The sequence below is a fragment of the Pleurodeles waltl genome, chromosome 1_2 (assembly GCF_031143425.1).
Source record: "Pleurodeles waltl isolate 20211129_DDA chromosome 1_2, aPleWal1.hap1.20221129, whole genome shotgun sequence".
Classification (NCBI taxonomy): domain Eukaryota; kingdom Metazoa; phylum Chordata; class Amphibia; order Caudata; family Salamandridae; genus Pleurodeles; species Pleurodeles waltl.
Window position 1 is genome coordinate 668,293,034 of NC_090437.1, and position 27,547 is coordinate 668,320,580.

General features: G+C 45.5%; 1 protein-coding gene across 3 annotated transcripts in view; it reads right to left on the reverse strand.

Moving 5' to 3' along the window:
• The window catches only part of OTUD4 (OTU deubiquitinase 4), a 449,310-nt gene that overhangs the window by 18,188 nt on the left and 403,575 nt on the right, over positions 1–27,547 (reverse strand). For all 3 annotated transcript variants that reach the window (XM_069242606.1, XM_069242605.1, XM_069242607.1), the window contains one exon: positions 13,979–14,019. In XM_069242606.1, coding sequence (XP_069098707.1) covers positions 13,979–14,019 — 41 coding nt within the window. The remainder of the gene's footprint in view (positions 1–13,978; positions 14,020–27,547) is intronic.

The window sequence follows — 27,547 nt, forward strand, 5'->3', positions numbered from 1 at the left end:
GATGGGAAACCCAGCAGCAATAAGCAGACATTATAGTAGTGAATCTATGGGGCTATCCAGGTGCTGTGACGACAATGATGAGCACAGTCAACCCAACATGTGGTCTAAAGGCTATCCAGAATCAGAGATCAGTGATGGCAGAGCCTCCGAGACAGAGCAGAGGCCACATAACAGAGTCTACACAACCAAGAAACATGCAAGGGTGCTACTCAGAGCACAGATGGCATACTGTAGGAGTTGTAGCAGATGATACAGTAATGTGTCTAGGAGTACAACCCATTGGTTGTTAATAGCAGACCCTAGGGGAAGCAGCAAATACCACAGTACTGGGTCTATGGGGGTTACTCAGGAAAAGCAGACACAAAAGTGATGCGTCTGTGGAGCTACCAAGAAACAGTGACTGCAGACCAAAGAGGAAGCAGCAGCCACCACAGAACTATGTCTGGGAGGCTACCCTGGGGCCTGGGCTGAGAAGAATTTAAGAGAAGTAGAAAACCAAACAGTAGTGTTTCCAAGGGAGATACCCAGGAGCGGCAATTTTAAGCTTTATAGAAGAGGAAGCTGTTAATGAGCTATTCACAGGAACTGATAATATGCAGGCCTCCGACTTGGGTAAGCTCACCAAAGAGCTGTGGTTTAGGGGCAAAATTAGTAGAAGAAGGGCAGGATGTGTGAGGAGCAAGGGTAGGGCACAAGGTTGCAACAGACCCAAACATCAAAGTCACCACAGAACATCACTCTACTGTTTAACCGGACACCCAAGCTGGATAATATAGGGAGTGAGGGTTAAATGTCAGGAAAGGGGGGCAGAGGAAAGAGGAGGGAAGGCCCAGCGATGCAGGTAACCAAGGGTTATCTGCACTTATTCTCACAAGTAGGTAGAAGGCTAAACCTCCAGAAGCAAAGCTAGCAAGAACTCTGATGATGCTGGCTATAAGAACATGCCTACAAGCTGTTCTTACCTGTCAAACCAGACCGGAAAGCACTTTACAGGCCCTCAGTAGGTGCTACAATCAAATTCAGTACACATGTGGGTGACTAAAAGGCCTACTGGAACAAAGGCCTGATAGACTTCCAAAAGCTTTGTATACCCACACACTCTCTCAACCACCACCAAGTATGTCCATTGCACTAAATAACATCCAATCCCATAAAGTCCAGTGAACAGTTAAAACATGAAAGAAGATCCTTGGGAGATTGGGTGCCCAACTATGGAATGCACTCGTACCCCTGAAACAAACTATTTTGCCCTCTCAGGAAAATCTCTCAACTGAACCCGTTAAGAAATCTGCCTGAACCCAATATTCTGGTTATTTTAACATCAACTCGTATTACTTTGTTCTAAAGACCCTATCTACTTTACACCATACTTGCATTGCTGTCCAAAGGAGCTATAAAGTTATCAGTCAGCATTTTACAAATTACCTAGATGAATGAAGCGGGCATCTAATATTAAAGTTTGTTAAATGGCACAATCTTTCACAATGCTTATCCTAAAAGCAAGTGCAAATGGGTTTGAATGAGCCTTGCGCAAAACCACAGCTGCTAGCCGCTGACATTTATACTAAACTCATCCTTACGAATGGACTTTATTATAAATCGAAACACTACCAGATATATGGTTTTTAAATAATGTGAGGTATGTGGCGCAATTAAGAAGTCCGAAGGAGACAGTACAAGCAGAGCAGATCAAAGTTAACTGTGAGAAGAAATTGGATAGTTTGTGCTGTTCTTTGTGCAAGTGCTAGGGATAACAGAGGAATTACAGACTGATTCTAACCCACTGCAAGTCACCTACTGCATTCATCAAGATCAATGGGCATATGACTAAAAAACTGAAGCTAGAAGAAGGCACTTATTGATACAGTCCTTAGTCTGCACTGGTATTTATAAGACAATCAAAAATATTACAAAGAGATTAACTTGGGAGACGAGGAGCACAAAATAAATGTTTTTGCTATAAACAAACCATACTAAAGAATAACAGCCTTGTCTGTTAGTTTTCCTGTGTGATCTGAGCAGTATAAAACACAGAGGAATAAGAAAAGAGCCAAACAGACTCTCCAAACACCTGATTAACGTCAAGCCTTTAAAGGAAAATAATGCACATTTGGAAATAATAGCATGATGATTGCTTTACCAACTGTTTAGGATGGGAGGCTGTATGTTAGACTTCAAGTCTAGGTTTACCATTGTGAACTGGGCCCTTAGACGTCTGCTCTAATTTTATGATTTAGGTCCACGTTTATCCTTCTAATCTGGGCTAAAAGTGACAAACTTGTCCCAGTATAAATAAATCTCATGGAAGGGCACCTGGTCACAGGGACCACAAGCCAAACTCATTTAGGAGGCGGCACTCAATGACCACGTATGGTGTAAGTTGAGGGGACTGATGAGGGACCACGGCTTGTGTCTGAGATTTGAGGTCCTCCTATCACGAAAGCCTAATCGGAGGACAAATGCTTAGGCCCAACAGCATCTGATACCACACTCTCTTGGCCCAGTCCAGAGTGATGACAATAACCAAACCAGAGCCTTTCCATTTTGATTATCTTCGATACCTGCGGCAGGAGAGCTAATGGAAGAAAGCTGTGCAGGAGACTGCCTGTCCAGTCCATCCAGAATGGGTTTTCTAATGCACACTTTGAAGGAAACTCCAAGGCGCAGAATTACCAAAACTGCTAATTCAAACTAACTCTCTAGATGGAAAACCACTCATGGGCCCCCACGTGATGCCTGCTCAATAAATCTGCGGCTGTGCTCAGGGACCTCACCCAGTGATTGACTGCAAAGAAGATGTTCTGCTGGTCCAGCCACCTCCAGAGACATTGCGCCTCCTGGCACAGGATCCACCTTTGTTTCAGCAACACATGGTATTCTGTAGGCCGTGAAGACCTGCACCACCTTCCCTCTGATGTACAACACAAAGGCTTTCAGGGACAGACAGATCTCCTGAAGCACCAACATGCTGATTTATAGCTGCTGCTCTGCTGATGACCAGATCCCTCGGATCATTGCCTCTCCCAGGTGTCCGTCTCAACTCAGCAGCAAAGCATCTGTTAGAACCGTAATCCCTGCATAGGAAAAAAACTGGCCAGAGGCAGGTCAAACTGGCATCAAGTAGCCATCACAGGAGAGCCAGTGCAGTGCCCTTGGCACTCTGGATGTAGTCAGAAGAAATCCTAATGCTGGCTCCACTGGGATTTGAGGTCCCACTGCAGTGCAAACATGTGCCACCTGCCTTTTGAGATGAAAAGGATGCATCAGGACAGGAGACCAAGAAGCCTTTGAGACATTCCACCCAGATCCAGGGCTGCTTTGAAAACATCGGGATCATATCATGAGTCACAGGCTTGTTGTGGAAGCGTTAAGGCAGTTCCCCAATAAACAGGATCTTTTGTGTGGGGCTCAGGTGTGACGAGCTTAATAACAGTAAATCCCAACAACATCACTAGTGCAGTAGTCATTTGGAGTTGGTCCACGACTAAAGCTGCTAAGCACGCCTCCAAGAGCCAGTTGTTGAGGTACAGGAATACACTCACGCCTGACCTCTGAAGCAGGGCAATACGCACCACCACCTTTGTTAACACCTGAGGGGCAAAGGTACAGCCGAAGGGAAGCACAGCAAACCAAAAGCGATCTTTGTCCACAGTGAACCGCAGGTAATGCCTGTGGAGCCATAGTGTGTGCTTGTGGAAATATGCACCCTGAAAGGTCAGTATGGCAGAAAATCTGTTTTTAGAACAGAATAAATCTGGGGCAGCGTGGGCATCTTGAATTGCCCTGCTCCTGAAAGGCATTCAATGGGCCATGGTCTAAAATAGGACTGGAACCTCCTTCCATTTAGACTATGAAATTTCAAGAATACCATCACATCCCCTCTCCGAATCCTGTACCCACTTAACGGAACATTTGAAGAGCAAATGACAGCCCTCCTGCATCAAGTCTCCGGAGCGTTGTCCCACAATATAGACTGGGTTTTTGTTGCAGTACCCCAAAACACACACACATTCTGCCTGGTATTTGATGCAACTTTGAAGTGCACTGGGTCCTTGCCAATCAGGTCCCCAGTGCCAATGTTCTTTCCCCCAAAACTGTTCAACTGGCAAATCCCTTAGCACCTCTAGAAGTCTCTACTAAATGGTACCCCTGGTACCTAGGGCCTGGGGTACTAAAGAGGGTCACTAATGGTCGCAGCATGAATTGTGCCACCCTAACGGACCCCTCACTACATGATGGCTTCACTGAAGATATTAATGTTTGGTATCCAACATCTTGTATTGGTGAACTCACACTGATGCCAGTGTTGGATTTACCAATACATCTACCCAGGGGGCACCTTAGTGGTGCCCCCTGAAACACTATCAGCCTCGGTTCAGCTCACAGACCAGTTTGACAGTCTACCACCCGGGACACCATTCTGGACCCCTAGGGTGAAAACCTTCTGCTCTCAGGAGGTACAGAACAAAAGCCTGTCCTGGAAGAGGCTGTAACACCCCATTCAATAGGACGACCTTCTGATTATCTTTCCTAAAATGCAAATCTGGCTTCCGTCACAGGATAGGAAGCCACCCCACTGTCCAGAGCCTATCTGGATCCTGGACAGGCAGGAAAATTAGAGAGTCAGGTAGGCATGCCAGCTCCAGGCTAGTACCCCCCCTAAGGTGGGCTACTGCGAGGTGGGCACAGATTCTCCAGAGGTAGCCATCTTTGAGAGGACGTACCTAGGAATTCTGGGACAGGGTTATGCCCACTTCCCACAGGAAAACCTCCAAAGAAGGGACTCTGAAGCCTCTGGAACCACCAAAAGCAGACCCCTGAAGTCACTACTGCACCTGCCGTCCCCGACCCAAGGTGAAGTGGACCATCGGTGCCAACAAGTTTACCCAGCTCCCCAGAGTCAGAGTCCATCGTGATTTCGCCCCTCTTGGACTCTCCAAATTCACCTGCGGCCTCTGCATGCAGGCCTTCTCTTCTGTGGCTTCTGTGGTGAGAGAAACCCGAAGCCTAAAACAACCACAGCAGTGTTCGCCTCTGGCCCAAGTAGAAGTGGGCCCCTGGTGTGAATTAAGTCCCTCAGCACTCCTGAGCTCGAGTCCATTGTGGTTTCACCCCTCCTGGACTTCCCCACAACACTTGCAGCCTCACACCACAGGATCCCTCACCGTGAGTGCCTCCGGACACAGAAACCTGACATCAATGGCCACCTCTGCATTCGCTGCCCCTGACCTGGTGAGAAGAGGACCAAAGGAGCACCTATGTCCCCCGAACACCCCATGTTTGTAACCTACCGGTTAGTTTACCCCGACTGGCCTCCTGGCCAGAGTTTGCAGCCTATTTCCATGGATACCAATCTCCATTGAAATACACTGGGTACCCAATGCCGTACTACACCTCTGCACTGGGCTGCCCCAGTGCCGCACGGAGTGACCTGTTGGTGTGGTCTTGACTCCTACGCAATACTCACCTTAAGTCTCGGAGATTGGCCGCGTCAGTTGTCAAACAATAAGCAAAACAAACAAAAGCTGCGGTCACCTATAAAGGCTCCACCCAGGGACGCGGCCATCAGTTACTTTTTATGACTTTCCACGCTAGAAGCGCAGAGTAATGGAGTGAACTGACGAATGTGTGTCCAAACTAGGCATTGAAAGGGATCATCCCTAACACCTAGAAATCTGTCCGCAGAGTTGTGAGGCAGGGGTGGGTGTAAGGAATCTGCAGCTTGATACAGCCTCTATCAGATAATGTGTTACCGAAGCTAAATTATTTGTTCATCTGAAAGAGACTTCTAACTGCAGATTTCTTACCTTTGAATAGATAACCAAGCCATATCCTCCTGATGGTGGGCTGCAGACAACGTTTTTTAAATTAGAAAGTGCTGCAGGACCAAACAAGCAAAATGCCCGTCCCTGCAGACCTGACTGTCCTGGCAGCAGTGCCCAGGCTACTGCTTGACAGATGTCCAGGATTGGAACTCCACGAGCAAATATCTTGGTCGCAGCTATTCCTCTGGTGGAACGGGTCCTTAAGGCCTCAGGAGGCTACTTTTTAGCAAAAGTGTAGCATATCTTGATACAGAGAACAACCAAGCACGAAATGGTTCACTTCTGTACTGCCTTACCTTTTTTTCACTCCAACATACCCCACAAAGAGTTGGTCGTCCACCTGGAAATCTTTTGTGCTGTCAAGGGAGAACAACAATGCTTTTTGGGTGCAGACAGGGGAGTTCCACCTCTTCTCTTATCAAGAAGGTGAAATGTTGACAGTTTCGGGTGCAGAACCCGCCACTGCTGCTGCAACAAAAAATCCTCCGATGGGGCAGCCTGATCATAAATGCTCATTTTCAGGAGCTCAGGATACCAGACTATGCGTGTCCAGTCCGGGCCACAATGTTAACTTAGGGCCAGCCGTTCCTGATCTGTTTGAGAACTCTGGGCAGAAATGGAATGGGTGAAAAGGCATACAGGAGGCCTGAACTCCACTTGAGACTAAAAGTGTCTCCAAGCAATAGCCGCATTGGAAATTCCAACACTCAAAACTGCTGACATTGTGCGTTTGGAGGCGAAGCAATCTAACTAAGACTCTCCCCACTCCTGAAAGAGTCCTTGTGCTACATCCGGATGGAGAAGCCACTAGTGATCTGCTAGGCAATGATGGCTGAGTTTGTCCACCCTAGCGTTCAGAGAACCTGCCAGATGTTGAACCACCAGCGTTAGGCCCTGCTGCTCCAGCCATGTCAAGAGACACAGGGCCCTCTTGAAAAAGTGTCCACAACCACACTCCACCTTGCTTGTTGCAGTACCACATGGTGGGGGTGGTGTTCGTGAACACCGGCATTAACTTCCCCTTGACAGAGGGAAGAAATGCCTTTAATGATAGCCACATCGCAAGGAGTTCTATAAAATGGATGTGGAGGACGGAGCCCATCCCAGGGCTGACACATCTATCACTACTGTCAGATCTGGTTGGGCAAAGGAGAGGAGTCTGCATTTGACCCAATCGCAGTTCAGCAGCCACCACTGCAGGTCTTTTGCAGTTCCTTCCATGATCCGGATCATGTCGGTGAGATTTCCCTGATGTTGTGCCTACTAGAACTTCAAGTCGTACTGCAGAGCCCGCTTATGCCATCTGGCATGAGTCACAAGCAGGATGCAGGAAGCGGCCCAGCAACCTGAATCATTCTCCCCAAAATCCAGGACAGAGGCTGAAACATCGGTATCATAACCTGAATATCCTGGACTAGATGCTTGGATGGATAAGCCCAAAAATACACTGCATCTAGAATTGCACTGATGAAAGGGAGCGTCTGAGAAGGAGTCAGGTGTGACTTTGGTACGTTTATAGTGAAACCCCACTGAATGCAGGAGGTCCATCGTAGTCTGTAAGTGGGGGATGACAGCCTGGGACGAGCCTGCCTCTAACAGCCAGTCATCGAGTTAGGGGGAAGACAAACCTCTGAGCTGCACAGACGGGCTGCGAGCACCGACATCACCTTGGCGAACACCTGAGGGGGGCTGGTAAGGCCAAAGGGGGTGCATGCAGTGAACTGAACGTTCTTGGGGACTACCTTTAATTGACCACAAGTAATGTCTGTGGTCAGGGAGGATAAGGACATGAAAATTTGCATCCTGCACGTCCAACACTCCCAACCAGTCTCCTTGGTCTACTGCAGACAAGACCTGAGCAAAAGTGAGCATCCTGAACTTCTACTTTTTGCAGAAGAGATTGACGGTTTGGGAGGTCTAGAACTGGGGGAAGATCATTGTTCTTCTTGGGAAATCAAAGTAGCAGGAGTAACAACCCACTGGGTCAGAATGCACCGCGTCCACTTATGCGCACAGCTTGGGAAGCTTGTGCAGGACAGTGACTGGCACACTGCTGGCACAGTGGTATACTCCTTCTGTAGTAAAAGAGGGGTCAAAAGGCAGACTGGGGGCGAGGTGTCACTGAGAGGCCCAAGGAGTCCTCCTTTTCTCTGAAGAGATGAGTCCCATCAAAGGCCATGTCCATGAGGTTGGTCTGGACATCACCCAAAAAGCCAGATGTTCTCAGCTAGGCCTGACGCCTCAAGGCCATTGTTGAGGAAAGCGCTCTGCCCAGCAAATCATTTGTGCCCAAGCCACACCTAATGGTGAACTTCGCTGCATCCCTCTCGTCTTTCATTGCTTGGGAGAGGATGGCCCAGAACTCCTCCAGGAGCTGTGGCAGCACTTGTGTAACCATATCCCACAAGGAAAGGGAATAACGACCCAACAGGCATGCAGTGTTAACCAACCGCAATACTAGGCTGGTGGAAGAAAGCCTTTTGTTGCCTAAGCTATCCAGCCTCTCGGATTCCCTGTCCATGCGTCGGCAGGGAACACGCCCTGTAAAGTTGAGACTTGGACTACCAAGCTCTCAGGGGTGTGGCGCTGGGTGAGGAAACTAGGATTACCAGAGGCAGGCTGATGGCAGGCAATTGTCCTGTTCACAGGAGCCCTGGTGGTGGGTTTGTACCAAGTTCCCAGCAGGAAATCAGTCAATGCTTCATTAAAGGGTAATACGGGTTCGGATAAGGACGCCTCAGGCTTAAGCACTTTCATCAAGAGGTTAGTCTTGACCACCAGAGAGGGAAGTTAGAGGTCAAGTACCTCCACCATTGTGTAAGATGCTCCCTCCTCTGTAGCTAAGGTAGGTGGAGAGAGCAAATCTGTATCTGGAGGTGTCCAGTCCACTGGCATCTCCTAGTTCCTCATACCAGTCCAATGAAGTTGGGGTCTCTAAATAGTATTAGAAAGGGTCCAGTGACCCCGTCCATTCTTTCCCCAGGTCTGGCTACTCCAGAAAATGCTCCGGTAACAACCTAGGACCAATGAGCCCTGTCTGCTCCAGAACTAGCGTTGTGCGACATCGGTCCAACTGTAAGTTGTCAGGGAGGAGAATGGGGCTGGTGCCAGTGGCGCCAGGAGCATTGGCACCAGAGAAGGTCACGGAACGACTGGCTCAGAGCAGAGGCTGGAGCAGTCGGCTCAGAACCTGATATAGCCTCTTCTAACCCTTTGTAGGACAAAGTAAGATACCAAGTACCTTTAAAAATTATCAGATAGCATGCGGTCTAGCTCAGGCTAAGTTTTATTTAGATAAAATTGGGGCAGCCAAAAACTGTCCTAGAAGTCATTTCAGGGTTAAGTCTGTCAGACCAGGCCAACACTGCCCCTACACCACCTCTTTCATGCAAGTTCAATGCAAGAAAGTTGCTGAATTCTTTCTAAAGAGAGTGGTTGATATCCAAGCCTCTTTTACTGGTTCGAGCATGGTTAGTCCAGCAATGGATCTTCCTGTACCTTGGACTCCTTTTATGCTTGAGATTTGACATTATGTGGTTCCCTCTTGGCTGGGACTAGATCAGGCTCCCCCCTTGATCCCAACCCTGCTTTGATCACGGGGAAGTTTGTATTACCAGTTATGGAACAATTCATGCTGTTGCTTAGTTCTTCTTCGAAAGAGGGCATTGTCCTTTCAGCATGGAAACAGGTTTTGGTTACCCCTTTGTTAAAAAAAAAACAAAGAAAAAAGAAAAAAAGAAAACTAACTTGGACCCTTTTATCTGGTCAAACTACAGGTCAATAACTCTCCTGCCTACACTGGCGGAGGTGTTGGAGAAACGCATTCATCTGCAGCTTACCTCCTATGCTGAACCAAATGGTATACCACATCCTTCACCATCAGGTTTTAGGTCAGATCATAGCACTGAGCACAACAGAATACTTGCACTGTCAATAAGACAATTGGGGGGGGGGGGGGGGGCACAGTGGCACTGATCCTTGAGGATCTCAGTGCTGCATTTGACACTGGACCATTCTATCTCACTGTCCAGACTGAGTAAAGCAGGTGTTTGTGGTACAACACTGGATTGGTTGAGCTTGTTCCTATCTGGACATATCTTACAGATCCATTCACAACAATAGAGGTCCAAACCACACCAGCGCCCCCTTCAGCGATGTATGTGGTTATAAACTTTGGGGTTTGGACTGACAACAAATTGAATATGAACCATCAAATTAAAGTCGCTGGAACTTGTTTAGGCATCCTCAATGAAAATCCTAATGTACCTCCCAGCCTCTGCTCACAGAACGGTAGTGCAGGCTCTGGTAATCTCCAGACTAGAATAGGGCAATAGCTTTTATTTTGGTGTTGCAGAACTTCTAATAAAACAACTGCAAACAGTACATAATGTAGCAGAAATAATTCTTCATCAATCTAGATTTACTGCCTCTGCCACTTTGCTTCACACTCTTCACTTGTTGCCTGTTGAATGTCGGTTCAAATTGGGACCACAATTATGGAATACTTTACCTCATTCCCTGAGAAGCTGTAAATAACTCCTAGCCTTTTTTAAAGCACTCAAAACGTGGCTGTTTCCACCCCTTCTTCCACAATAGCTTCCTCTGCTTGGGATTCTGATGGGTCTGGTAAGGAGATCAAGCACTGGGAAACATTTATTGGTAGGCAAGCACTTTATAAATCTTGCAAATAATAAGACCTCAATATCACTGGGAGAACTGCTGTAGCAAAGACAGATTGTGGTGGCCTCTGCAGCAACCCTCTTCTGAAGCCTTGAAAGAGTCAGTATTGTTAGGGAAAGTGCTGTATGGATGGTGCAGGGCAAAGAACGCGCTGTTGCTTTGTTTTCTATGAAGCTCTTTAGGGTCAAGTCCGCCTGGTCTTCACAGAGATGGGTGCCATCAAATGGCATGTTCATGAGGGACTTTTGCACATCGCTGGTGAAACCAGTTGGTCGTATCCATGAGTGAAGCACCATGTTTGTATCAATTGTCCTACCCAGATAGTCAGTAGGGTCCACTCCTGCTCTAATTACTTTACTGTGTCTTGACTGCCCTGAATTATTTAGTGGATGTCAACACAAGTCGTCTGGGGCTGCAAGATTTTTTTCAACATGTCACACAATGTGTTTGAGTAACATCCCAGGAGGAAGCTTAAGTTGAAAGAACAAAGGGCAAAGCTGGCATAGAACATTCTTATACTGAGTTCCTCCAAACGTTTCAACACTCTCTGGTAAAGTAGTTGGGAATGCATTTGAGTTGAGTCAGCAGATAGAAACCTGAATCACAATGCTCTCTAGTGTTGGATGCAGCAGGAATAAGATGGGTCACCTGGAGCTTTTCTGTGCAGTCAGGCAATTTGTTTATTGATGGGGGAAAGATCCTGGGAGTCTGTGAGGGCTTCGTTGAATGGGAGCTGTGGTTATGAAGAGGTCTGCTGTGGTTATGAAGAGGTCTGCCCTGGCTGCAGGACCTCATTAAGCATGTTTGCTTTACCTTACAGAGGTAAATTATGATCAAAACGTCTGTTGCTCTTCTTATCACCATGGCGAAAGATGCAGATTCCTTCATAAAAGGGCCAGGTGGTTAATTATGTACAGTGACTGGAGAGGTGTCAAGGTCACTTGGCCTCCTGGAGGTATATAAATAGATTCTCATCACTATTTAGCTGCGATTTATCACCGACATAGCCGTCATCCTATGGCTCTCGGTCTGAAAGGCTATTCTGCAAAGAAAGCATGTCAGAATCAGAATGCTGTGGGATAGGTGTAGATTCCCTTCAAAGTCTAAAAGGACTATAGGTTTATCCGTTGGCATTGCTGGTGTCGACGCATGGAGAAACCAGAACGGCAACCAGGACTGGGGTAGGATGTGGTGTGGGTGACAGTCTCAAAGTTGGGAAAGACCCTGGGAGCGGGAAAGAGGCACAGTTTGTGTCGGGGGAATAGATCAGCTGGGGTTAACCAGACTGGAGGATTCCAGAGACAACAAGGGGCCCAAAGGTGCACCAGCATGATCAGGAAGGGTACTGAAAACTTTCAGCATCACCTCTGATGGCCTACATTTGCTGCAGCACCACTGATATACTCTGAAACTCTTGCTGGATCAGGACTAATGTGGGATTTGGTTCTGCAGTGGGTGACATCTTGAGGAAAACAGGAGGCATTTCCTGATGCTAGTGGCATGAAGAAGGGAAGCCAAGTTTTTACATATTTTGTGTCTTTTTTGACTCACCTAAAATCTTGAAGTGAGATTAAGATCTCTCTCTGGAGCAGTCTCGGGATCAAGGGCGCACCAGTGACTTTGTTCGAGTTCAAGGGACTTCCAAGCTTTCCTACGGTGCTCTGCAACTCAGTGTATGTCCTAACTGCCTCAGATGGCTTTTGGTTCATCCGAGTGCATTGTTGCACAGCTTTGAGTTGTGTGAGGAGCTAAGACACTAAATCTATACCTTTTGTGGGTCTATCCCTGACATCTGTTTGCAGCAATCTTTTTGAAAACTGTTGTTTTAAGGGGAGAAATGTCCCTAGCGCTCTTGTGACATTTTTAGAAAAAAAAATGTCTGTCAAGTGGCAGAAATCAAGGGAGTGAACTCAGGATCCACGTCGAAAGTAGCAGAAAGGAACAAACTGAAGTAGACGTGTTGTGGTCCCTATATCACTTCCAGGGTAGGACAGAGCAGCTGCAGAGCTGCACAGCCCCACTTACCAGTGAGCAGAGTATGTGAGGATTGTGTGTGTGGCCTGTGCGATGACTAGGATAGTGTACAAATCCATATTCATTTTGAGTATGTTGGGCTGTATCTCTGCATTTTACATGCATCTTTGTTTGATAGCCTAAGAGATTCCATGGTTAAGTATTAATGAAGCGAATGTGTGCAGTGCACATGTCAGACTTCTGGTAACATACAGGACCATCATCAATCACAATAGGTAGGGAATGTGATGAATTATATTTGTTTTGCATGTGTTGTACAGGGAACACTGGATCATTAGACAAGTGTGTTTGTACCAATAAAAAGTTTTTCTATGCTCCATAATGAATTTGTAGCATATGACAGGTCCGACCAAACATGCTGAATTAAATTAATTGGCTAGGAGTGGGATATTGCTGCACAGACAAGGTTTGTAAAATGGGAGTAAGTTTTGAATTGGTGGCATTTATGCTTAACTGTGTACAGATAATTCCATATATATTGTGGATTTGATACATACCTAAAAAGCAGCCAAGTAGTACTTTGATAAAGTCAAAACAAAATGAGAAGCAGAGTAGGGGTCTCCATGTTCTGCCCGCCAGTGAGGTTTCAGGTGGATTGACTGGAAGTTGATAAAGTGTTCTCAAGTTTTCAACTCCTTTCTGAAGCGCAAGAGCCACTACCCGTCCTAAGTACATGTGTAAATGTGGTTTATTTTTTGGGATTGTGGATCAAACAGATGTCTATTCATTGGATGTTTGTTGGATTTGAGGTATTTGTTAAACTTCATATACAGCAGAAGGTATTCAGAAGTTACTAAAATAAGTGTAACATCCCATAACAATCAAAATGTTGCAGCCGTTATTTTGTTTCCACATGTTGTGTATGCACATTTTCAATGCTTCAAATATAGTTAGCCATGAATCCAGACAATAATACGCATGCCCTTTTCCACAAACTATGGGCAATCTGTTGAAGCTAGATTTATCTGACAAAGCCAAACCATCTATAAGCTGTTCTCTCAAAAATAGCAATACCTTTATTGTGCTTTTCTTAAAAGAAGAAGTGATTTAAGCGAATTCTAGGTCCTAACCAAACTTGGTGAGAACAGAAAGTTTTAAGCATCCTTTAATTTCACTGCTCTTCTGGTAGTCCCATTTTTAAAAATGCTCAAGAACAGAGCTCCAAATACTTATTTCAAATTTTGAAGTTTTCGATCAGCGTTCATCAAACATCATATGTCCAACAACAAAGTGCTTTCAGAAGCTATTTGGAATTTGGGGAGAACAGGTCAAATCGTACAAAGTTATAGGTAAAAACATTTTTAAAATGCCCTAAAGAAAGCCAATGTAGCACAAAAGCAAAACAGTAAATTATTCAGTACAGCAATATGCTGGAATTACGCAGTATTTTGCTGGTACTAACATACAAAACTTAACTGACAGTGGAATACTGTACTTACCTTGAGGCCAAGGTTGAAGAAGAACTGAAGGATACTTTTATCTATGTAAAAAAATACAGTTTTTGGTCTTCAATGGATATTATAAATCTAAAGAATCAATACCTAGTAGAATGTTAGCATGCAACAAGCCAGGGGTCGTGTTTGCATATCAGGAGCCCATTGCAGAAACAATAACAAGCATCTAATTATGAAACAGTGGATAATAAATATTTTGCAAAACAAATTTAAGTTTGAACAAATATTAGTGTGGCAATTGTAACAGAATGAACAAACAGAGGTGTAGAAAGAGAAAAGCATGAACTAACAGATGTAAAACAGCAGGTAACATACACATGTTCATTCAAAACCAACTAATATGGCAATCCTCCAGAAAGAAATTTCAATTGTCATTGCATCATTTATTACGTCATCTATATATGATGAACAAATTACTTACCTTCGGTAATGCTAGTGGATCCAGAAGTTTTTTCAGCAATTGCTCTCGTACACCGATAGATGTCATCATCTGACTCCACTGTGGCCTTGCTCTGCCCCAGGACGTCACGGTGTGGAGCTCTATATTAGCCATGCCCCCATGCACAGTGATGTCAGTCTCCAACATAACATTCTGCTCTCTTCCACACACAGCTTCGGTAACAGATTCAGAACCATAACAGTGTGCAGAATTGAACAGGGAAACTTATCAATATCTAGAAAGACACTCAACAGAAAGGGAAAGAGGATGGTGGTGGTCGGTGTCACTGAGGGCTCTGTAGTTAAAGTATCCATCAGAAAAAGCTTTGCATATGGTACAAACGGTTCTTCTGCTGGGTACGTCTAAATGGAGATTCCTCATCTTTTGAATAGATACTGAAACAGTACCTCTCAAAAGGTGAAGGTTCTGAGAAGGGAACGTCACACCAGAAACTATTGCAGGACTAAGCAGAAAAAATGTCCATCCCTGAGGAGCAGTCAAGGCAGCAATGCCTGTTAAAGATGTCCACAGTCACCCATGTAGCAGCCTAGCAGATGTCCAGCACTGGCAAACCCCTGGCTAAGGCTGTAGTGGTGGCATTAACTCTGGTACAATGAGTCCAAAAGCTCACCAGATGCTCCTTCCTGGCAAATACATAGCACATCTACATAAAGAATGAGTCGTCATCAGCTCTGATTCTGGACTGTCCTTCCCTTCTTAACATTGGAGAATCCCACAAAAAGTTGGTCCTCCACCAAGTGCTCCTTAGTCCAATCACTACAAAAGCTCAGAGCTCTCTTAGGGTCCAACCACTGAGGTCTCGCCTCCTCCTCAGATGGATGTGGTAGAGAGAAGAGAGCAGGGTGCAGAATGGAATGCCCCACATGGATTCCACACCAATGTGGCAGACCTGAAGGCAGAGTGCCAAGCACCAGTTTGTTCTGGGAACAAAGTAGTATTTGGGGGCAGCGCCGACTGCGCCTGCAGTTCAATGACAGTCCATTGAAATAACTGCAACAAGCACAACAGTTTTAAGGGTCAGTAGCCTTAAATAACAGTTGTACACAGGTTTGAAAGGTGTGCACATGAAGGGACCAAATTAAGGTCCCACTGAGGCACAAGAAGGGTGCATGAGGGAAGATAAGTAAGCCCTTTCAAAAAAAGGCTCACAACTGGTGACAAACCAGGAAGGCTGATCAGGCAAAGTATCAAGGTCGGACAATAACTTAATAGGGCCAAAAGCAAGGACTCGCCTAGCAAGAGAAGGGGCTAAGAGAAGCACATCAGAAAGTCTAATCTGCAGTGGATCTGCCAGATGATTCATGCAGCAGGGCATAAACGTAGCCCAACCTTGCCAGCTTACCTAATGTAATATTTACCATATCTGTTTTGCAGCCTTCTGAGCTGTGCAGTTCGACTAAAAGGCTCCAATATTTCCTCAGGAGGTAACACCTGATGTATATATATTGCTATGAGAGCTGGGTCCTGAATCACAGCTGTTGAAAGTCATTGCCATTTTTTTACACTTCCTGGCATTTACTTTGAGTTGCGACACCAGATACCAAACTTCACAAATCCGTAACCAACCCAACTGCTACAGGCAGGGTTTTATAAGTTTCCATATTTCTCCAGCTAGCACATTGTCGTTTTTGTACAGCCTGCTACCACACTTTCCTATTTTCTAAGATGCTCTAGGGATCCCTATGCTTTTTCGATATTTCTCCAGTTAGTTCACTTGGCAAACTTCTACAGTACACAGTATTTGCCTATTCCATGTCAGACTCTTCTGGGGTCAGACTATCAAAGTGTTCATGGATTCTTATTCAAACATGCATTCCAGACTGCCTTGAAAAGAGAAGGTGTTGGCACTGGTACTGAAATTGTGGTGTTGCAGCTACAAAGGAAAGAAGGCTGAAGAAGAAAAGATTCTCTCTGTCATATACTCTCCCCAGCCAGCTGACGGCCCCTGAAGCCACTAGACTCACGCGCTTTACTCTTGTGAGGACTTCAGAACAACTCTTGCAGCATCCTCGAAGGGAAGCCAACCCACAATTAAATAATGTCCTGCCTGAGATACTGGAAGGAAAATGTTACTTACCCAGTAGACATCTGTTTGTGGCATGAAGTGCTGTAAATTTACATTCCATGCATGCTCCGGCCATCTAGTGTTTGGTTTGGAGTGGTCCAACTTGTTTTTCTTTAAGAAGCATTTTCGAGTCACAGGATCAAGTGGCTCCTCCTTCTCGGTGATACTGCGCATGGGCATCAAGTCCTTTGTTAGATTGTTTTCCCACAGGTGGGTTAGAGAGAGTAAAAGAAGTACAGATAGAAAACATGTCCATGCAAGTCTATGTACATATATACAATTATAGGGTAACTGAAAACGGCCACAGGCTTCCATGGAGGGAGGGCACGTGAATCTACAGCACGAACGGATGTCTACTGGTTAAGTAACAGTTTCCGTTTGATCGCATGTGTAAGGAAATGCCTTCTTTGGCATGGTTCCCCCTGACGTTTTGCCTTTTGCTGATGCCAGTTATGATTGAAAGTGTGCTGGGACCCTGCTAACCAGGCCTCAGCACCAGTGCTCTTTCCCTAAACTGTACCTCTGTTCCCACAATTGGCACAGCCCTGGCACACAGATAAGTCCCTTGTAAATGGTACCCCTGGTACCAAGGGTCCTGTGGCCAGGGAAGGTCTCCAAGGGCTGCATCATGTATTATGCCAACCTGGCAACCCCTGACTCAGCACATGCACACTGCCTCACGGCTGTTGTGTGCTGGTGGGGAGAAAATGACTAATTCGACACGGCACTACCATCAGGGTGCCATGCCCACCTCTCACTGCCTGTGGCATTGGTAGGTCACCCCTCTAGCAGGCCTTACAGCCCTAAGGCAGGGTGCACCACACCACTGATAGGGGCATAGTTTCATGAGCATTATGCCCCTACAGTGTCTAAGCAAAGCCTAAGACATTGTAATTGCAGGGTAGCCATAAGAGTATATGGTCTGGGAGTTTCTCAATTACGGTTCCATAATGGCTACACAGAAATCTGGGAAGTTTGGTATCAAACTTGTCGGCACAATAAATGCACACTGATGCCAGTGTGGGATTTATTGTAACATACACCCAGAGGGCATCTTAGAGATGCCCCCTGAATACCAGTCCGACTCCTAGTAGTAGGCTGACCAGTTTCTGTCAGCGTGCCACAACCAGACAAGTTTCTGGCCACATGGGGTGAGTGCCTTTGGCACTCTGTGGCCAGGAACAAAGCCTGTACTGGGTGGAGGTGCTTCTCACCCTCCCCCTGCAGGAACTGTAACACCTGGCGGTGAGCCTCAAAGGCTCTTGCCTTTTGTTACAGCACCCCTGTGCATCCCAACTAGTGGAGATGCCCACACCCCTCCCGGCCACTGCCCCCACTTTTGGCAGCAAGGCTGGAGGAGATAATGATGAAAACAAGGAGGAGTCACCCACCAGTCAGGACAGCTCCTAAGGTGCCCTGAGCTGAGGTGACCCCTGCCTTTTGAAAGACTCCATCTTGAGTTTGGAGGATTCCCCCAAAAGGAATAAGGATGTGCCCCGTTCCCTCAGTGAGGAGGGACAAAGAGGGTGCGCAGCCACCCTCAAGAACAGCAGCCATTGGCCACTGCCTCGACCTAAACACCCCCCTAAATTTAGTACTTAGGGGCGACCCTGAACCCAGGAAATCAGATTCCTGCAACCTACAAGAAGAAGAAGGACTGTTGACCTGAAAGCCCCACAGAGACGACGGAGGAGACAATCTGACTTGGCCCAAGCCCTACCGGCCCATCTCCAGACGCAAAGAACCTGCACAGCAACACATCCGACAGGGACCAGCGACCTCTGACGACTGCCCTGAACCCAAAGGACAAAGAAACTCCAGAGAACAGCGACACTGTTCAAAAACTGCAACAACTTTGCAACTTTCAAAGAACTCTCTCTTCCCGCCGGAAGCGCAAGACTTCACACTATGCACCCGACGCCACCGGCTTGAGTTCAGGAGAACCAACACTGCAGAGAGGACTCCTAGGCGACGATGACAACGTGGGCACCCTGAGTCGACAACCCTGTACCCCCACAGCGACATCTGCAGAGAGGATCCAGAAGCTCCCTCTGACCGCGACTGCCTGGTAACAAGGAACCAGACGTCTGGACCAAGTACTGCACCTGCAGCCCTCAGGACCGAGAGGAAGCACCTACCAGTGCAAGAGTGACCAGCAGACGGCCCTCATCCTAGCCTAGTCGGTGACTGGCCCGAGAAGCCCCCCCGTGCCCTGCCTGCATCACCTAAGTGACCCCCGGGTCCCTCAATAGCTTTCAATAGCAAACCAGACACCTACTTTGTCCACTGCACCCGGCCACCCCTGTGCCGCTGAGGGTGTATTTTGTGGGCTTGTGTGTGTTTTTGCATTGTGTCCACTTTTAAAATAGCTTATTGCCATTTTAACCTAAACTGTGTGTACTACAGTTTTAAATCAAAGTTCCAAATTTCTATACTTACCTGTGTTAAGTACCTTGCAATTTATGAGGTTCTAAAATAAATTAAGAAAATATATTTTCTATATAAAAACTATTGGCCTGGAGTTAAGTCTTTGAGTGTGTCTTCCTCATTTATTGCCTGTGGGTGTACAACAAATGCTTAACACTACCCTCTGATAAGCCTACTGCTCGACCACACTACCACCAAATAGGGCATTAGTATTATCGAATTTTGCCACTATCAACCTCTAAGGGGAACCCTTGGACTCTGTGCACACTATCTCTCACTTCGAGATAGTATTTACAGAGCCAACTTCCTACAGCATGTATGGCTGTATATATACATGCTCTGCATAGACTATAAAGCAGTCCCTCCATAAGGCAGTGGCTAGCCTGTGGGAGCTGCAGTTGTCTGAAAAAGTGTTCTTCGGACAGCCTGTCCTACATTATCTTGCTGCCAAGCTAGTATATCTACACAGATATATTTTGTGAATGTCTGTGGTGTGGAACAAGTTGTTGCTTTACAAATGCCAGCTAACGGAATGTTTCCCAAAAGCACTATAGTAGCACCTTTATTCCTAGTAAAAAGTGCCCTTGGCTTTAGAAGTAATTGTCTTTTTGCTTTAACATAACAGGTCTGTATGCATTTAACAATCCACCTAGCTATGTATTCTTTGAGACTGCAGTACCCTTGTGCGATACCAAAAACACTATAAAATGCTGTTTAGTTTTTCTAAATTCTTTAGTTCTGTCAGTTGTAATACATGAGTATCCTTTTCACATCTGAAGGGCTCTTTCTGTCACTGCGTCAGGCTGCGGAAAGAAAACTGGCATCTCAATGGTTTGATTGCTATGGAATTGAGAAACCACCTTTGGTAGGAACCTAGGATTCGTGTGAAGGACTACCTTGTCTTTGTGTAGTTGAAAGAAAAGTTATTCCAATACACGTCTGAGAGAAGTAAAAGCAAATAAAAATGCAACTTTCCAAGATACTAACTGAATAGGACATGAATGAAGTGGCTCAAAAGGAGGCCCATCAGCCTAGTGAGTACAATACTAGAGTTCCAGGACGGTACCGGGGGTAGCCTAAGTGGGATTACTCTTTTAAGGCCTTCCACGAAGGCTTTAATTACTGGCATTTTGAATAAAGAAGAATGTTGTCTGTTTTGTAAGTATGCAGCTATAGCTGGGAGATGGAAGTGTAAGCTAAGTTTGTTTTTTGTAAATGAAGTACGTAGCAAATAATTTCTTGGACAGAAGGTTTAATGGAGTCAATGTGTTTAGATTGACACTAGCAAACAAAATGTTTCCATTTTGCTGCATAACAGGCTTTAGTTGTGGATCTAAAAGCTTCTTTAAGAATGGCCTAGCATTCAGTAGGTAATTTAAGGTAACCAAACTGACTTCAGGAGCCATATCGCAAGATTGAGTGATCTGGATGTCTGATCTGTCCTTGTTGCTGTGTGAGAAGGTACGGCCTGTTTCTCATGTGGAACTTGAGGTCCAGAAGTGGAGTAAACCATGGCTGACATCGCCAGGCGAGAGCTACCAGTATCATGGTTAGTGAGGTATGCCTAAGTTTCTGAACCAGGAATGGAATGAAAGGGAGAGGTGGAAATGTGTAGGCAAATATCCCTGACCAATTCATTCAGAGAGCATTGCCCTTCAATAGAGGGTGAAGGTTAGGCATTTTGTGTTTTTTGCTGTTGCGAAAAGGTCTATTTGTGGCTGTCCTCACTTTTGGAAGTACTTTTGAAGGACTTGTGGGTGGAGTTCCCATTTTTTGACTTGTTGATGCATCCTGCTGAGCAGGTCTGCAAAGTTGTCTGTCCCTGTGAGATATTCTGCCACGAAGTGAAAGTGATGGTGAAGTGTTCACTTCCATATTGTCTGAGTAAGTTGTGATAACAGACAACCGTGTCCCCCTAGTTTTTGTTAATAATACATTGCTGTCATGTTGTCCATCCTGACTAAGACAACTTGCAACAGGTGAGGTAGGAAAGATTTCAGAGCTAGGCATACAGTTTGAAGCTCTAATTATTAGTGTGCATGGATAGGTGATTGAGATCCCAGAGGCCTTAAAGATGTGCACTCCAGCCTGTTATAGATGCATCTGTGTTAGCGATTTGAGGCACAGGGTCCCGAAACGGCTGCCCTTCTGAAAGGGTGGTGGAGTTCCACCAGTGCAGAGAACAGTGAGTTTTGTGTGGGGTGGGGGGATTGGGTTGGGGGGGGGGGGGGGGGGGGGGATTAGGGGGTGGGGGGTTAACAACACTAGATCTTGAAGGTGAGTGTGACCATTGGCAAGATAGGCATTGGTGTAGTGGACATATATGAAGTCTGGCATGTGGTACAATTGCAACACAGGATGCCATAATCTCTAAGAGACGCATACAGTCCTGACTGCATAAGTGTGATTCTCCTGAAAGTGAGGAAGAAGTTGCTGGAAACTTTACATATGGGGTGGGTTGGTGTATGCTATCCCCTGCTTCGCATTGAGTATGGCCCTTAGATATGGTTGCACCAGTTGCAAGTGAGATCTGGGAAAATTGATGGTGAACCCTAATTTGTGAAGAAGGTCACCATGGTTTGAGTGTGGGCCTGACACAGGTGTAACGTTTTGGCTTTGATCAGCCAGTCATCCAGGTAAGGAAATATATGTATTTTTTTGTCTTCTGAGATGTGCTGCAACAACGGCTAGGCACTTGGTAAATACCCTGAGTGCGGTTGTGGCTCCGAAAGGGAGTACTTTGAATTGATACTGTTTTCCTGCCACTACAACCCTTAGGTATTTGGGGTGTGCACGGTGGATGGGTATGTGAAAGAAGGCAAACATTTAAATCTAGAGCCATCATGAAGTCTCCTGCTTGTAGAAGTGGGACGAAGAGTGACCCTATGGAAGAGTTCTGATAGAATGTAGTGGTTTAAGGGTTGCATATCCAGTATAGATCTTAGGGACTGGTCCTTTTTAGGAATGAGGAAGTATAGGGAATATGCTCCTGTCCCTGGTTACTGTAAGGGTACTCCTTCCAAGGCACCTTTGAGGAGAAGAGATTATACCTCCTCTTTTAGAAGAGCAAGATGATTGTGAGATAATCAGTTTGCACGCTAGGTGGAATGTTTGGAGGTGTGGAAGTCCGCTCCAGACAGTATCTATGTTGGATAATGGATAGGACCCAAAGGTCCATTGCTATATCTGCCTGTTCTTTGAAATACTGTTAAAGGCGGCCCCCTACAGGAGAGGTGTGGAGGTGTAAATAGTATTTTCCTGACACTGGTGATCCTCTGGGGCAGTATTTTTACCCCTGCCTTTGCTAATAATGCCTCTGTATGATCCTATGAATTAGCCTCATGAATAAGAGGTTGCGCCATGTTTAGTTTGTGTGGTGGAGATCTAAGAGGTAGCTGCTGCTCTATATTCTCCTGTATATCTTGAGTGGCATAAAAAAACGCAGTGTTCTTGGGACTGAAATGCCCCCATAGCCTTTGTGCTTTCTGTGTCCTTTTTTATTTTGTCGAGAGTGGAATCAATTTGAGGACCGAAAAGGTGCTCTCTATCGAATGGCATTTTAAGTACTGTTTGCTGGATTTCTGGCTTGAATCTGGGGCACAGAATCCATGCATGCCTTCTTAACATGACACTGGTTTTAACCCCCCCCCCCCCTTGCTGCTGTATCCGTGGCGTCTATAGTGTACTGGTTCGAGTTGTTGGCAATTGCTTGGCCTTCAGATACAATCTGCTGTCCTCTTTTCCAGTGCTAGTCTGGGAGATATTGGAGGAGCTCCTCCATTTCATCCCAGTGAGCCAGGTAAAATCATGCCTCTAAGGCCTGCAAATTAGCAAAGCACTAATGAATGGTAGCTTGCGCACCCACTCTTTTGCCAGCGGCATCATGTTTCTTGCTCTCCTTACCAGGTGGAGGAGAGTTGCCAGTTGTCCGACTGTTGGCTTATTTTCTGGCTGTGGTAGCCACTACAGAATCTGGTGGTACTCGGGATCCAATAAAGAATCCGAAGGGGGCTGACTTGTATTTTCTGTCCACCCTTGGTGTAATAATTCTTGAGCGGACAGGCTCTTTAAAGATGTTGCCTGCATGACGAAGCATGCCCAGTAATATGGAGAGATACTGGATGTCTGTGTATGGTGGTGAGAGTATCGAACAAAAAGTTCTGCTCTATAGGATCTTTGTCTAACTGGACATTGTGATATCCAGCAGCTCTAGCAATACCCTGCTGGTAGCGAGTTGCGTCTTTTGGTGGTGAAGGATGTACAGGATATAGATCTGGATCTGTAGGTATATTTGGATCTGGGTCATCTGAGTCCCAAGGGTCTTGGTCTTGTACTGTGTCTCTTAAATAGTCACTGTGAAATAGTGGTGAACTTTGAGGGGTAAGATTTCCTGTAGTAGGAGACGTAAGCAAAAGAGGAGGAGACCGGGATTGAGAAGAAGCGGGGAGAAGAGGTGGTGAAGAAATTAGTTCAGGAGGGGGAGGAGGCAAATGCCTTGTTACTGAAGTGCTGGCCTTGCCCTTTTGAACTTTCTTCTTAGGTGGTGAGGTGTCCAGGGCCTCTTGCAAAGTTAGTTTCCTTTTGAGGGTAAGGGAACTGTATGTGTATTCTTCGCTGTTTAGCATCCATCGTCTCTAAAATTGGCTCAACTGGAGAGTGTGGTTTAGAAATGGTTTGAGTCCATCAGCTCCAAGGAAGTAATGTCCTGACTTTTCGGTGCCAAACCAAATGTTTTGCTGCCTTGGGTCAGTGCCAACATTATCGATGCCAAGTGTTTGGTTACAGTCTTTCGGACCAAATGTTTAGATGTCAAGGCCAAAGGCTTTGTAGCCTACTCTGTGGTTTTCGGTGTCAAGCGATGAGGCATAACAGTCAAAGTAATTTTCCGTGACCAAATATAGCCTAATAGCAGCGGTGGCACAGATCCCTCATAGTGAGCTTTTTTCTGATCTTTTGTGTGGGTAGAAGGGGTTTCTTTACTCACAGTTGTGCTCCTGGCTGTTAATGTCAGACTGGATGTCAAAGTCCAAATCCTGTATAGAGTAGGTCTCCTAGCAATCAGGCTCCTCTTTACCATGTTTCTCGCCTGAAAGATCTGGGGTGTCTTTCAAGGATTTCTGTGCCATCTCTAGCATATGTGCTCCTCGGTCCTACGGAGTTTTCTGCGATCTGAATGATCGGCATGCTTCACAAGTAGTCTTGTGGTGGTCTGGAGAAAGGCAAAGTTACAAAACTGGTGGTGATTGGTGTGTGGGAATGTTAAATGGCAAAGAGGGCAAAATCTAAATGGTGGTTGTTCCATCAGTCTTTCATCTTTCAGTGCCGGTGGGAAGTAGGTCCGAAGTCATATTGAGATAGGTCCCGTTCAGATAGGCAGGTGTCCTGGCGTGGCTGCCTGCCCCGAAGGGCACACAGTCGCTACACGATTCGACGAAGCGAACCCAATCGCAAGTATGAAAAATGTAATCGAAACAACATTTCTGACGAATGGAAAGCAGACGCAAGGAAAGTCACTGAACGTAACAAGTCAAAGATGGAGCAATCTGAAAACATGCCTGAACCTGAGGCAGAAAAAAACCAATCTAACAAAGAACTTGATGCCCATGCAAAGTATCACCGAGATGGAGGATTCACTTGATCCCATGATTCAAAAATAATTCCCGAAGAAAAACAAGTTGTACCACACACCTACCCAACACAAGATGGCAGAAGCATGCATAGCATGTGTATCTACAGCCACACATCCCACCGAACAATATGATTCTTCCAGCTAATGACTTCGAAAGAGAACAGATGCTGGCACAGAGTAGCACCTATCGAAGTGTGGTCGAGTCACCTAGTGAGCAACATTTTAGGGTGCGATGAGTAAGATGTTGCTCACAAGCTACATGCTGGATAAACACTGCCATAGAATTTCTAAAGGTAGCCCTGTCTCCATTCTCTTCATTTTAGCATCTGGGTCTCCACCCTCCAGGCACAGGAATGCAGCCAATACACAGACTGTCTGCAACCATCCTCACTCTCCATATTGTCACAGGCTAAATTTTGGACATCCAGAATGCATCCCACTGGCCTCAGTACTTTCACTCTCACACAGTCGTACAACAAAACATGTATCACATGCTAACTGTACACAGACTTATGTGCTTGCAGGATATCAATCCCTGGTCCCGGTTTCATATGACAGAAGAACACAAAAGGGACCAGTAACCTGCACACTTTCTGACAAGGTCTGGTCATGCTGTATATTAATGAAACACAGCAGCCATCACCATTTTAGTTGATATTCCCAGGTCAGGGACAGTACTCTGATGTCTTCAATAAGGGCACGGTTGGTGCACCATTCCAAGTTGCATGACAGATCATGAACTTAACAGTCTCAGGAACACGCCCAGGCCTTTGTGTTCGAGCTAGATTAGTGTGACAACAGGGCCATATAAGAGTCAGAGTACCAGATTCACATGTAGTTGGGCACTCCTGGCAGGAAAGCACAACCATATACCACAGCAGAAACATTGTTGTCCAAACAGGATCTCACAAAAATAAGGCACTACCAACGACAATTGATATCAGGCCTCATTTTAGCCCTTTTTCAATTTAAGAGGTACTGGGAAGGGAGGAAAATGTGCCATGCTGTGAATAAAACAGTGCCCACTACAGAGAAAACATGCTAAATGCATCTTTTAGGGGTCAAAGTCTGACCTAGTTATGCAGTGTGTACATCTATATCTTGCATTCTTCTTATGCACATTATAGTTCCCTACAATTGAAATTTGGGTTGATGAGAACACTGAAGCATAGGGAGAATAACATGATGGAGCCAGGACTAAACACTTGTGCAGGAGAATTTGAGATATCGGCTTGAGTTTTTCTCCAAGATCAACCACTTAGAGGAAGCTAATACCTTCCAGAAAAGTAATTAATAATGTTTTGGAATTAATACTATGAGCAAAACTTTCAGAGTGAACTTCAGTAGACATTTGCTCCAGCATTCACAGATTCTAATTTTTGATGTATGCTCTGTTTACCCCCATATATTCTCTCTCATTGCGGTTATCATGAGGCTGCTGCTAAATCAAGTGTTCCTTAAGGCTCAACATTTCCCTGTATACGAGAGCATCCATTATTTTACGCTTCCAACACCTGAGTTACTCACTGTCCTTGCAGAAGCGGTGGAGTAGTGGTAGCCTAGCAACGCACAGATGGTTTTGCCAGTTTCTAGTTCCCCAAAATACTTAGTACAATCTCCCATGAAAATGATTTTTCTACAGTTTTGCAACCTCAGATTGTACTCTACCTCAAAAAGACTCCCTATATTCCTAAAACCCTACATAACAAAATATATCCCAACTTAAAGCATTTAGCGGTTGTCTCTCATTCTCAAGACCCTCTATTTACTCTCCTGCAACATATTTGCCTCAGATTATAGTACTTCTCCAAAATGCACACCTCATTCCAGAGACCAGTGATCAAACTTTCATTTCATTTTCCTCCCTAAAATTACTGGGAAGAAGTTGATGAAGGTATTATATTCACAGATGTAACAAAATAAATATAACAGTTTAATAAACTTCTGGCAACAAATGGTATTTCACATACACACGCCCTTCCTCCAAACCAGGGGCACACAAACCCCCTATATTTTAAATCAAGAAGAGAAGACAGTAGAGCATAATGCTGCTCAGTGCTGAATATTTCACTCTACCTATGCTGTTCTTAAAAGGAAGGAATTAAAATGTTGCAGTGTACGGACCATTTTATCTTATGCTGAGAATACGATTTCTTGTATTGAAATCAGATTACGTGATGACATTGTGGATTACCCACAGCTTGACTAAACGAAGAGCCACATGAAACATGTATTAGTTACTATGTTAATAAGCGGGATGTGCCGAGGTTGCTGATCTGTCACACCAAAAGCTAAGACCAGGAAAAGTAAGTATTGCATCCAGAATAATATCCGTGATTGAAGGTCTTTGCAGGCTCTGCATGTTGAGGTTTGTCACTGGTGACGCTCGCTTGCTGAAGCAGACGTTGGTCACCGTGTCTCTCTGGGCAAACTCACAAAATTTGTTGGAAAGGGATCCAGAGTGCAGACATGTCGAATGAGCAGCGCTAGACAGCTGCAGCCAGAAGTGGTGGAAAATGATGCATTATTGGTTCCCATCCTACAAACACTGCAAGTGCCTCTGAATATATATTTAAAAAAATATACTCGAATAGCAGAGGTTCTCATTATAAAGTTGGTCCCTAAACTTAACACAAATATCACGCTACTATGTACATCCCCAAAACAAACAAAAAACGTATCCCCGGTATAACAGACCACTAGGAAGTACCAGACAGACTTAAAGATGCCACACATGGGGGAACATTGTGCTCACGGGCTCTTTGCATGTCAATATTTCCTCCTAAATTACCAGATTTTCAATAGCAAACACTATTTTCTTTTACATCTTCAACATTCTTCATAAATAGTGCTATGAGCTTGTATGAAGATAAAATGACAAACGTCTATTCCATTTAGATCAGAAAAACTCAACCGGCAAATGCTACAGTCCTGGAAGAAGCTGCCGGATTATCAGCAAGAAAGAAAGCCTAC